General features: G+C 42.2%; 1 protein-coding gene across 3 annotated transcripts in view; it reads right to left on the bottom strand.

Moving 5' to 3' along the window:
* CRYBG1 (crystallin beta-gamma domain containing 1) overlaps positions 1 to 13,896 on the bottom strand; it is a 95,809-nt gene that overhangs the window by 37,156 nt on the left and 44,757 nt on the right. For 2 of the 3 annotated variants that reach the window (XR_014954245.1, XM_085576478.1), the window contains exon 3: positions 3,566 to 5,055. Coding sequence is in view for 2 of the 3 variants with exons in the window: in XM_085576478.1 (XP_085432604.1) it covers positions 3,566 to 5,055 (1,490 nt within the window). In the remaining variant the exon portion in view is untranslated. Of the gene's footprint in view, positions 1 to 3,565; positions 5,056 to 6,231; positions 6,358 to 13,896 lie in introns of those variants that run through there. The other variant, XM_031504397.3, reaches the window with a different exon arrangement.

Genomic DNA, 13,896 nt, shown 5'->3' with positions numbered 1-13,896 from the left:
CCTATTAAAACTTCACTGTTACAACTTGCAGCTGTGTCTGTTGTCCCTTCACAGCTCAGAGACAAATCTGGATCTGCTTTCTCTATAGTAGTGAGAGATGACTGAGGTCTACCTGTATCTTTTCTTCTCTCAGCTGAAGAAACCAAGCTGCTTCAGCTTCTCCTCATACATGATTTGCTCCAGAGCTGTCATCTTCCTTAATGGCTCACTGCTGGACTCATTCCAATTTGGGAACACCTCTCGTACACCAGAAGAGAGTTGGAAGGACAGGAAGGGGTACAACTCAAAAGAGTGACCCAGATGTAGACCCACGAGCACCAAGTATCTTGTCCTTTGACCTGCCAGCTATGCTCCTGCCTATGGAGCACAGCAGAGCCTTATCCTTCAACTGGTACAATGATGCACTACTGACACGTGCTGAACCTCCTGCTCCCAAGGACATTTCATATCCTTTTCTGATCAGAAGAAAAATGTACTTATCCTTTTCTTTTACCAGTATTTTCAAGAGGTAACACTAATGGCCCAATTATCTTAACAAATTAATCCCCATACCACCCTTTTGTCACCTGTCACTTGCACTACTACATGCATTTATTTCAATATGACACGTATCTTCCCCATAAAATCTGTGTCTATCTGTATGCCCAGACACAAGCGATAGTTATCAGCCACACCTAAAACCTGTTTTAAATGAATAACTCACCCCTAAAATGTATAGTTTCAAGCTTCGCAAATTTATGCAGAAACAACCACTTTAACACTTTGTATTCTGCAGTATTTCTGCACAGCAGCAGTGGCCAAACAACTGAGACCAAAGAGCTTGATAAAGCTCAGCCCTGCAGCTCCACTCACTACAGCTGGCCTCCTCTAATTTTTTCATGACACCTTTTTCCACACTATAACATACTGTTTTTAATTACAGCCAAAATATGTACTTTATTGCAAGAACTGAGTCATGAAGCTTGTTTAAAAGGAAATGTTAATTGAGTATCCTTTAAGCCTCTCATCTTGTATGAGGAAAAAAACAAAAAAAACTTAACAGCATAAATGCTTCCTTACAAACAGTCCAGTGTAGCTGATCCTTACTACCCATTCCTGATCTGCAATGCCAGGAACAAGCAGGCACAAGAGAAATACCAATGTCCTTCTCTTTGGCTACACCTTGCAGCTGAACTGTGGAAGCAAGCAGTTAAACCTCTCCCAACAGTCAAAAATGGAAGGTGAGTCACACATCAAGCTTGCAAGTGGTGCCAAAAAAACACTGATGCCAAAATATCAGATTGAGCAAAGAAAAATGGCATGTGAAAAGAGAAGAATAATTCAACAAGTGGGCTTAAATGAAAAGGCAACTACAAAACCATGTCTGAACATAAAGTGTGACAACTGAAGCCAAGTTTTCCACTAAGCACATAAAAGTGACTACTGCCTGAGGTTTTATATGTCAATTAAGATTTACCGTCAACCTCATTTTAGTCTCAAATCTGATAGGTTTCCCTTTCAAAAGCTAGAAGCACAGTATCCTGTGACTTTCAGGTTATCCAGTACACAGACATAAATAGAGAAAAGAGAGAAAATGCTCTTTTTATTTACAGGAAACCTGCATTTCTGAAGGTGACTGGAGAAACTGACCTGTTTTGAAATTGTTTCCAAAGAAACCCGATTCCCAGAATTGGCACAAGATCATTACTAAGAGATTAATGCATTTTTAAAGGAGAACTACTTGCGTTATATAAAATCCTTCTTACAAGGGGCCAAGGAATATCTATGTAAATGGGTATTTTTCAACCAGAAAGGAATTAGTGTGAACTATCTAACAATAACTTTTTAACCTTTGAAAATGAAAAAGTTATCTGTTCACAGTGATAACTAGAGAACAAAACCACACCATCTTCTAGTAATGGCACCATCTTTCCCTTTCACACTTTACAGCACCTTAATCCACATCCAGGTTTATAGATCATATGTTCTAATGAATGACTATAAATTATACCAGATCACCTGAGCATGTAACTTTGGCTAAAAAAATGGCGTGGTGCTGTGCAGTGACAGCTATCAGATGCATCAGAAACCTTGCAGGCAACACAGCAGTCCCCACCCAGGGCTAAAGTTCCTATAGCAGCAGGTAAGGCCAAGACACACTATCACATACCCCACAAAATGGGATGAAATAGAACAGGCTGTTTATTTGTTAAAATTCAGTCTTTCAGACAGGACACTTGTCTGTTACTTTATGAGTACAGTAAAACATAATTCACTATATAGCAAGCCCAGGAGATACACAGAAAAAATGAAATCCAGCTATGCAGGTGTTTATAACTTCATCATCACTAATGACAGTGACACAGAGAAAAAAACAATGTGAAAGCTACCCTTCCTTTGAAGCTGTGAAGGTAAAAACTCAAGAGTTTAAGATTTGTGATCTCTACTGCTAGATAGCAAAGCATCACCAAGTACAAAAAAATGACACTTTAATTTTCAGTACTAGGCTTTTTAAACTTAAGTTACAAATTAACAACTCAGATGTAGAGTATTACAAATTGTGCAAAGGAAATTGCTCCTGAGCTTCTCAGATGTGGGAAGCATAATTGCAAACAGACACATCTCTTTAACCATCACGTTGAACCTCCACATCCCTCTAACACAACAACAATTATCAATGCTCAGTGTATCTTGGGTGGGCCTACGGGATTCAGTGTGACCCCACACCTACAACTGAACATGCCAGAACGAGGAGTGCAATAGCACACAGCACACAGCCGTGGCAACCAAACATTAATGAATAACGCAAACAAATCGTTCCCTGTGTATGAGAATGTAACAGTATCCAAGTAATCAATCACTGGTCTCATACTAGTGACAGTGAACTTTATAAATACAGCCACTTCTTTATTATCCTAAGGAAAGCTCTGATCACATGTTTGACAGAGATAGTTTCTTCGAGTGTAAAATCAAAAACTGAAAATTAATATATGCATAATTCTGCAAATACCTAATGCTATTCACATGCACCAAAATTTAAGTGATTCATCCTGCACATACTTAAGAAAGCAACCATATGTATTCAAACGTTTGGAGTGTGATCTATCATATCATTTGAACAATCAAGTTCTACATTGCATCCTATATTTCTTCATAAAATAATAGCAGAATTTAGGCTGTTTCATAGAAAACTTAAATATTTTTCACATACAAAATCTTCAACCACATTCTGATTTGGTTACAGAGAGAAAAATTAATTAAGGTCTATGATAGATGAATTAATCTGATCCACGATGATGATGACTGAGCACTTTTTTTTATATGTTAAATTATTCCATATAGTGGAATTGACAAAAACATTGCCTATCAATTTAAAAAATGAGAAAATTAATTCTTTTCTAATACATGTAAACTACAGTGCTTGTTAAGTAGTAGCTTTAGTTATGGTAACTTTTTAAAGGCAGTTCTTAACTGAAAACAATTTAGACAGATAACAGATACACAGCCAGCGTTTTCATAGCATTCTAAACACAGATACAAGCAAAACTACAGCTACAAGGACAAGGTAAACCAGTTTGTTACTTACAGGCTAATCTTTGTCATGACTGTTCTGGAAGCATCCAAACTCTTCAGCTTCAAGGTGTCTAAATCAGAATTGGTCTGTCTCTCAGCTGACAAACACAGGTCTCCATTTTTAATCCCATCAGCATGCAAGAAAGCTCTTCCATCTGGACCATTACCATTCTTTACTGCCTTGGTATCATTTCTGCCTTCAGCAAACACCAAGTCTTCTGTCTTAGCAGCCAAAGAAGCTTTGGGAGACTCCAAACTGTCTTCCCCAAAAGCCACAGGTATAGCTCCCTTTTCCACTGAAGTTCTTTTTATTACTGGGTTAGTCTCTGGAGATGCTAAAGGTTGCCTTTTTAAAGAGTAATCTTTCACCTGACCCTTCAAACCAGTAGGGGAAATGGGTACAGTATCCGACTGATTCTTTTTGTATGATCTTCTCCTTGCAGAGCTTGTGTTTGAGATCTGCTGCTTGCCCTTGTCAGCTTCAGCTTTAGAAGCCCCTTTGTGAGCAGATCCAACTTTTAGGTCCTGATTATTACCTGAGGAAGAGGAATTTCTTTCAGGAGTCTGTTGAAGAGACCTTACCGAACCTTTTCGTTCAGGGTTTATTATCTTGTCTGAAAACACCTCAGAATGGGCATCATCCTCAAAACCAGATTCTTCTCTTGCAGTACTCTCAGTCTGGTTTCTCTCTCCATTTGGAATGTCACTAGATGACTGAGACTTTCTCCGTTTTCCAGATCTTTTACTAGCAGTTTTTTTATCCATTGTGTCCAAATCACTACAGTTTTCTTCAGATTTAAGAGTCACGGGTTCATTAAGGAGTTCGTCTGTTTTTCTTAGATAGATATCAACAGTTAACACTCTAGCAGAACATGCGTGTTCACTCGCTGCAGATTCCAACTCGTATGGCAAATCCTTTGGTTTTGCATGCCCAGGCTCCTCAGACACCCACGTGTTCACAAGCTGCTTGTGACTTAAGATACTCTTTTCTAAGTCTTCACTAGACAGATTTCTCAAGCTCTGTATGAAATCTGGAGTTGTGGAATTATTTATATCTGTGACGGATTCTTTCTCCAACCCCAGTGTTTCCACATTCAGGCTGCTCTCACAGAAAGAGTTTTTAATGGTTTCACTGCTGCCGCTCCAATCTGCTGACCACTCGCTGTCTGAAGAGACTCCCCTACTGCTCCATTCTGAAATCGTATCGTGATACAGCGGTCTAACTTCCCCACTGAAATTATATTCCTGTGCCTCAGAAAGGGCACTTACATTTCTCACTTGTTTCTCTACTTGAGGAGCTTCGTGTCCTTCTCTGAAGTGCCTACAGTACACTGCCTGTGCCCTGTGAGGAGAACCCGACCTCTCGCCCTTATGACGTGAAGTGTGCTCTAGTGAACTTTTGACATTTTTCCTCTTCCCTGTACCAAACAAATTTCCAAGTCTTTCCAAAACGGGCTTCTTTTTATTTTCTTCTCTGGAAGAATCTGGAAGGTGTGAGGTGGACTACAAAAACAAATAAACAAACATTTGGTTAATGTAAAAATTATTTCTATAATACATTTGTTTGTTCTAGGACTACCTCTAAATTAAAAGGACACAGTGAATAGAAACAAAACTGTTTACTGAACAATACTAGCTCTCAAAAAAAGAGCAGGAACAACAAAAGAAAAAACAATTAGGAAAAACAACTGGGACTCCACGATGCTTCTGTATGCTTTTGCCTGAGCATACATGTGCTCATCTTGTCTTACAATGGCAACTTTATACATCCCAAATCCCAAAAATTTGCACAATTAGTTAACGCCACCCAAAACTTTACAGAAAAGCATCCTGGTGCCTGCAAGACTGGAGTCAAACTTTTCCTTACAAAAACAAGAGTGGGGAGTTTAACTTTCACTCCATATTGGCTGAATCAGTTTTCACACTTGCACCGGTAGTTTCAAAGGTGTAAGTTGTCTTAAAATTCATACATTTCTCATTAATGAAGTTCAGTAAATATTCAGCTTGTGTTTTTGGGCTAAAGACCCCAGAACTATAAAAGCAACTCAGTGAGCATTACTGGGTCAAACACTGCCCTGGATTACTCTTGGCGAAGTTCTGCCTTACAACTTCTAATTAACATGGTAAACAGGAAACACGCAACAGCATCGCCGAGTACACATGCATATTTGCATTGTAATATACATTATCCCTTCTTACATGCCGGCACGATGAATACTTGTTTTGAGACGTCTATTTCAAAACACCGCGAGTACTTTCTACCCCGGCGCACCCGACCTCTCGAGGAGAGCGGGTTCCCTCGGCAGCACGGACCCTGCTTCGCAAGTTTCCAACTTGTTTCCCGCTGCAGACGCCCACCTCGCCCGCCAGTGCCCAGCGCGCTGCCGGTGCCCGGCGTCCCCCCGGGGCGGGCCGGAGCTGAAGCCCCCGCGCCCTCCGCGCAGCCCCGCGGCCGCCGATCCCTTCCCTGCAGGTACGGCTGCAGAGAACCAGCCCAGCACCACCTCACCGGAGGAGTCACGGCCCCCGTCTCAAGCGTTACCAGGAGGGTGAAGCCACCCGAGGCTGCGGCTGTCCTCCCCATCCCAAAACGGGATAAGCAGGAGGAAGGCGCCGAGACGGGCTTCCGCATCCTCGCCTCGCCTCGCTCCCCCACCCCGCTGAGCGCCCGACACTCACCGCCCGGCTCGGCTGGGCTCGGCGGCCCCTGCGCGAAGCCGCCCCACGCACCCGCCGCTACCCGCGCGGCTGCCCCGGCGCCGGCCGTCTGTGCGCTCCGCCTCGGCCCGCCCCCGCACCGCCCCGAGCCGCGCCCCGCCGCGGGCAGCGGCTCTCCCTGCCCGGGCCGCCCCGCCCGGCCGCCGAGGGAGGGACGGCGGCAGCGCCGGACCGGCCCCCGGCGAGGGCCGCGGGAAGCGCGGGCGCCCGCGGCCACGGGTGAGGCCGTCGAGGGGGCGGCGGGCGCGAGTGGGCGCCGCGCCCCGTAGGTGCTCCAGCAGCCCGCGCTGCGGCTGCCGCCTTGTTATTGAGGGCAAAACGCCGCCCCGGGCAAAACCGACGGCCTTTGATGCTGAGGGAAAAGCACCGAGGGCTGGAGGCGGGCGGTTCGCGCCGCCGCCGCCCCGGCGAGCTGCAGCGCGGGCTGCCCGGGCCGGGAGAGGGGCAGCGCAGCGCAGGGGCTCCGGCTCGTCCCCGCCCGGCCGCCAGGGCCCCCGCGGGACATCTGCGTTCAAAGCCCCGCGGGGAGAGGAACCCGCATCTTGCACCGCGCACCGGCGGGCGCGGCTGGTGGCCGTCTGTGCCGCCCGACTCTCCTGCCCTGCCTGGCCGCCCCGGGCACGCCGCCCCCGGGCTCGGGACACGGCTGCAGGCGGCCAAGGCTGCCCCGCCTGCCCCCAGCCCCCTTCGGGCCGGCGTGAGAATGACTCCGCAGCCCGATGGTGCCGGCGCTCTCCCCGGGCGCTCAATTAGTATTTAATGTTTAATGAATGCTCAACAACTCCTCTTCTAATTAACGCTTAATGACTTATATGAAGTGGAACAGCTTTAACAGGAAGGACCACGCAAGTCTCGCTTCGGAGCATCTGAGGGCCCAGCACGGAGGCGGGGGAGACACTGGGTCAGCCCGCCTGCAGCTGGCCGGGGTGCCCGGCCTGCGGTGTGTCTGGCCCTTTGGCTGTTGAAGAAAATAAGGACCTTTTGTTATGGAGTCACTTCCTTCTCCAGCTGGAAAAGTGTTAAGTTAGTTATTTTTTCTTAATCAACAACCTACATAGTCTGCTCAGGAGAGCCACATATAAGCTATTTAATGCCAGTGAACGTGCAGCAGCAAGGCTTGCCCAAGCAAATGAAAAATACAAAAAAACCATGAAAAACACAGAGCCTAAGCTGGGGAGGAGGTAGATTTGACTTACACTGCAACCTAACAGAAATCCATGGAATCCTTGTCTTTGCCTACCTCTCATAACCAATGTCACTCACTGAAATGATAAGCAGGTGTACCACCAAACAAAACCTGTGTTCTCACACAGTGATCTTCCACCAGTGGCCTTCAAATAGGCAAGTCTAAGTCATTACCTTAAGCTCAAGTTTTTGTATTGTCGGGGTTTAGGTTTTATTACATAGTGAAATAACCTACAAATGAGAAAGTTGATGCCTGCCTTTTCCCCCTCCCTTTGAGGACTTTTTTCAACCAGTAGAACCAACACAATTAAGTAAAGAGCAACATTAAGGGCTGCATTAATTTCACACAGCTCAGAGAGGTAAAGTGCTTTAGTGATAACAAAACCAACTATAAATTTCCCTATCAGATCATGAGTAATGCAGCCCAATTACTAATTTCTTATTTTATGTATGTATTGCAGGGAAAGGATAAGATGACAATAATGAACATTGCCAGCTAAAATAAGCAAAATTACAAAATTTTTACACTTAATGCAAGGTAATAAGGAATGATATTGATTTCTCTGAAAATTAATAATAAATACAAGTGTGAGGAGGATGACTATATTGTTGATGTTAAAAACTGTTGGAACACCAAAACACAGGAAATTTAACTTCATTATGGTGTCAACCATCATATTAATAATTGAATAGAAAGAGCTGTCAGTCTTCTGAAGTAGTTGGGACTACATTATTGACCGTCATTATTACACTTGCTGTCAAGTTTTTAGTTTGCAAGATTACACCTGGAAAAATTAGTAATTTCAACTGGGGATCTGGATTTCTCTCTTCCCAGCCACTGATTTTCATAAAGTCCATGGGAACTTAATTATCATTGAGATGTCTCCCCCTTTCAAATGTAGTTTAAACTACAACTAACAAGTTCAAAAGGTGTTGAATGGAAGTGAGGAGGGACAGCCAGCCAGTCCAGTCACATAAGCCTTGTTTCCTCAGGGAACAAGGCTAAAGATTTTTCCTTGATCTTGAAATAGCTGCCCTATGTAAACTGTTTTGAAGTAATTTCTTCATACAAAGTACCTTAATTATATACAGCTCTTTCAAAACACATAAAAGACCAGGTACTTGCCCTGAAGATCTTGTATTTTAAGTCAGATAAATGTAGGTGAGCCAGTATTGCCAGTGCAAGAGGGCACAGAGACTGAGCATCTCAAGGAACTCCTGAGTGGGACCCAGCCTGCCAGAGCACAGCACAAGAATGCTTGGCTTCACAGCACCACATGGAAGTGTTTGATTTCAGAAGGCAATACCCTTGCTCTACAGATCAGGCTTCTTCAGTGTGTTTACGTTCAAGCATTCTTACTCTTAAAACATTAGCTGTTTGAGAAATACCTGATCAAAGGCATCGGCAACTGAAAAATCTAGAGGACCTGCCTATCCATTCCTTGGACAGTGTGGAGGAAGCCATTTCAAGCACTCTGCATGAACCTTGAAAGCCGTGTTCTAATCTGAAAGCAAAATGCTGCTGCCTTCTTAGCCAAGAAATGTAATTTTTGTTTGTATTTATATTCATGCCTGTTTATGCTAGCATTGAAATATTTCCTCTGTTTTCGGCTGGGTTTTTTTCCTCATTAGCTAATGTAAGTTGCCACAGCCAAACCCCTAATTTAACAGTGTAATTTAACATATGCTTTGCTGGTCTCTGGTGAAAAGACAGCATAAGCTACTGTAATCTATTGAATCAAAATTTCAGGATGTGTCTTGAGGGATCAGTTGGATGTTATTTTCTTAGATGAGTTCATCTGAGTCAGCTGAACATAAATGAAAACACTTCTTAGAGCACACATTAGAGAAAAAAGCAGTATTTTTACTAGTCATTAGCAACTTTGTGGTAACTAATAGATGATAATATCTAGTGTGGACAGTTCTTTAATTTAAACATTTATTTTCCAGCATCTTCAGAGGGGAAAAAAGCAACAAACCATTTAGTGAAGAGTAAGTTTGAGCTTTATCATTCATTAGAAGGTCATAAATGACTGGATTTCAAGTAAAATGAAAACTTCTGAGAACCTTCTATCATCAGCAATTCTAATAGTGTAGGACCCTTACAAATTCATGCTGGAAAGCCAGTAATGTCAAATATCTTTAAATCACACTATCGTAATTCACCCAGCTGTGAGAAACAGAAAGCCTTGAAGTTCTAGCAGTCACATGACATCCCCAAAAGTACTTTAGCCAAAAACATTTAAATAAATAATCTATTACTCTTCAGGCTTTAACATTCTGCAGAGACTGAGACTCAAATATCCCACACTGACAGTGCCGGGCTTTGTGAGGCTGAAAATTGCTCTGGAGTATTTCTGGCTCAACGTGCTGTGAAAATATTAGTAGAAAAACTGGAAGGAACAATGTACAAATCAAAGCTAAGAGAGAGAAAAGTCAGAGAAGCACAAGACCCACTCAAGTCCTACAGAGAGGAGTTTTCATACCACTCTCCTACAGGTGAGTGCCACAGCTACTGGCAGAGAAAGAAGGAGTGAGTTGCAGATGGAAATAAAGGCTTGGTGCTTATTTTCCTCTTTTAAAAGCATGGGGGGAAAACATACTTAACAAAACATTTGACCTGAGTAAATTCTTTTTGTGGTTCACTGAAGGGGAAAAAGCAGTTATATTTTAAATTAATAGAAATGATCTCTAAACCTAACCAATTTAACTGACCTTGCTGTCAATCAAATGGATTTGAATTACTTCAATTCACTATACTCATTGTTCATTGTTTATGCTGACCCTTCACAAAGATGCAAAGCGGGGGTCACTATTAGGAAAATGTGGCTTATGTTATTTTAACTCCCAAACTGCTTTCTACTGAATACAAAGAGTTTGGCATATACTCTTAAACCTTTTTCTATCATCTATTTTAAGGATGACATGTTCCCGGTTGACAGTGTCCTCTTCGGAGTCAGAGAAAAAAAAACACTTTAAATTTAACAGGTCCACTCTAGCATGGAATTCACTCTCTGCCTCTGCCAGATCTTTGCCTGCTATGCAGATAGAGGATATAAACAGCAATAATTGGATTTTAAACAATTTCAGCTTTACCTGAGCAATTTGTGTAGGGAATGCAATTATTTAGTTTCAGAAACTTACCTGAATAAGCAAGGGGCTATAAATGCGAGACTTGAGCAGAATGAAGTGAAACAAACGTAAGTTTTCTTAATAGTAATATTTTTACACAAACTGCATTTTCTAGTAAGTCAAGATATTTTAGTGAAACATTTCTTATCTTCAAGAGAACAGGACCTGTCTGCTTCCAATTTATTTTTTCACTGTAAAAGTAGATTTTTAGTTCAAATGTACATTGAAAATTAATCATTTTGCAATGAGACTAATGAGCCTGTGGTTTTAATGGATTTTTGGAAAGGAAATAATCAGCTCAAGAAGCATAGATGTATGTATAAATTGTTTTATCCCATAATATTTCTTAGGTGACAAACACCAAGATTTAGATATTGTACGTATTAGAAAAGAACAGGAAAACTGAAAGGAGCAAATCATGTAAAATCAAATGAATGGAAATCTTTCAAAAAAGCTCAGGAAAGACAAAGAGGCATTGATAAAATGAAACAGATCCTTACATGAGCATTTAGGAGAGGAGGGAGATAAATAAGAACGGGCATGTCAGAAAAGGCATGTCTGCTCCCATCTCCTCTTCCCCAGAGCTAGTTATTTCCATAAACTAAAATCTTTCCCCCCTCCCCTCTGTCAAAAGGAGCATCTGTCAGTTAAAGAAATGCTCTATAAAACGAATGGAGATCAGTTGATTTTATGATTTTTAAAAAGTGTGTATTAACATGAAGATTTCTGGTGAGGTTTAATAAAGGAATAAAAGAGAGTGTTGTTTGCCTTACCATGATGATGATAATTCTTTCTGCTGTTTACAGAAGAATAAACAAACTATCGTGTGTGAGATGCAGTCCTGTATGTCACTAACCAAACCCTTTTTCTTAGCAATCCTCCCACGCTTTAACCCCTTCTTTCTTCTGGCAGCACTCAGGTAAAAACAAGCCAAAAAAAAGGAAGTAGTATTTGACTTGAGCCTTTCCAACTGATAAGTCATTTGGCAGACAAATTAGAACTGTGGAAGGGGCTCAATTAGAGGATAGGAGAAAGAACTGCAGAAGGGTGGCAGCAAGTCCTTCAGTAAGCAGCTCTACAGAAGCAGAGAACATGTTGCAAAGGACTACAAAGTTAGTGTTGGGCAAACGCCTTACGTGTATTAATTAACATGCAATACCAGAGCACAGATATGCAACAGTAGGAGAAAATATACCACACACATTGGTTCTCACAGACCTGGTGACTGTTTTCTGATCCAAATTTAGGACGGCTAAAGGAAAAAAAAATCACCTGTGCCTTTATGCCGAAAGAGACTGCTTTATGTTGGCATCCTTGGTTCTTCACCTTCCTAGCTTGGTATATTAAATCTCTATTTTTTGAGCTATTAATGGTAAAATGGTACTAAAAAGGGACTTGAAAAAACAGAAAGAACTAGCACCAAAAGCAGGAGCAGGGATTAGTCAATGAATAACTGAGAGAATATTTAAACTCTCCTGAACCTGAAAGACATACAGAAAAAAATTATATGCAAAAACATAGTATTAATATAAATGATTGCACTTGCAACTCTGTGTTTCAGTACAAGAGAAAGTGAGGAAGTTTGATATGAGTTAGCCTCACATCTTCACTGTCAGGATTTTGAATCCTGCTGCTGGGTCAGAGCTGTATCACTAAATAATCTTCTTAGTGTAAAGATTCATCAAAATGATCTCTTTCAAAGTAAAGAGTGAAAATAAACATATCTATGTTTTGTTCTAAGAGATAGGAACTTGAAAGTACTTTTTCTGTTAAGCAATAAAGGATAAATGGCAAAAGCATTTTGGAGAGGAATAGAGTGACTTGGAGTTAATTTTAAGTCTCCCCTAATCAGAAGCTACAACTAACAAATTTAACCCCTTTTCTTTTTTCATTTCTGAATGCAAATCACAATGATAAAGAATCTATTACGTAAGTGGTTGTGAATTAGCAGGTCTCTTTCTTCTATGCTTGTATGTCCCTCATCTGTTTTATGAGAGTGTACAGTGTCCTGTCACTAACTCTAAATGGTGTATACTGGTTAGTATAGATTTAACATAAATTGTCTAATTTAGATCTACAGCTTACTGCAACACTTACTCCTTTTAGATGAAGTATTTATGTATAGTTACCAGAGACAAGAAATACGATTCTTTTTCTGCAAATTTTGAAGTATCTCTACCGCCAACTGAGCAATCTGTCTCTGGAAATCAGCTCTTTCTTAAGCACCATCAATCTTCATCTCTTCCCCATGCTTTCACACAAAAGTGCTGCTGTCCATAGGAGCTCAGCAGTCTGGGAAGCCTATGGCACTTGAAAAAGTCTTGCAGCATTACATTAAATGATTATACGGCAAAAAGGAAATAATCTTACAGAGCCACATATTTTATCAGTCTTTGCCAAAGAGGGCACTGATGTGGCTATTCTGTGCTGGTTAACTGAGCTGGCTTTTCCTAGGCATCTCTACATGACACTGCACGTGGCTTCACCTTGAGTCCTGTGTGCATTTTTGGGTGCCACAACGTAACAAGGACATTAAGCTGTTAGAAAGCTTCCAAAGGAAGGTTACAAAAATGGTGAAGGATTTTGAGAAGAAGCTGTATGATGAGTGGCTGAGGTCACTTGGCTTGTTCAGCCTGGAGGAGACTGAGGGGAGACCCACTGCAGTCCAGAACTTCTTCATATGGGCAAGGGCAGGGGCAGACACTAGTCTCTTCTCTGTGGTACCCAGTGACAGGACCCCAGGGAACGGCCTGAAGTTGTGTCAGGGTGGTTTGGGTTGGATATCAGGAAAAAGATCTTCACCCAGAAGAAAGCTGGTCACAGGAACAGGCTCCCCAGGGAAGTGGTCACAGCGCCAAGCCTGACAGGGTTCAATAAGTGTTTGGACAATGCTCTTGGGCACATGGTGTGACACTTGGGGTGTCCCAAGTGCACATGGTACACCTCCTGTGCAGGGCCGGGAGGTGGACTTTGCCCTTCTAACTCAGGATATTCTATGATAATACACTCCTGTGCCCAGCATTTCTTTTTAGCTGGCTGTAAGTGCTCAGCAGAGGAGGGTACAGATTGTCCCATACTACTGGGTAGGAAACCTAGGTCTCACCTGCAGTTTTAATTCAGCCTAGGGAACAGATGCCCAGGACTTAGTTAAACTAACTAAAGCACCCAAGTGTCCTTCAGTAGCTCTAGCTCTAGACACCTAAAAGTAACTCAGTAACCGGAGATTTTTTTCCTTGGGTAGTAGATAGTCTGAATCTATAAATGGAAAACTAAATGCTTTTAGCAACATGGGGACTTTCCCCAGGTCAG

This window comes from Lonchura striata, chromosome 3 (genome assembly GCF_050655825.1).
Source record: "Lonchura striata isolate lonStrDom1 chromosome 3, ASM5065582v1, whole genome shotgun sequence".
Classification (NCBI taxonomy): domain Eukaryota; kingdom Metazoa; phylum Chordata; class Aves; order Passeriformes; family Estrildidae; genus Lonchura; species Lonchura striata.
Note: the sequence above shows the minus strand (reverse complement) of the source record. Positions and strands in the feature narration are given on the sequence as shown.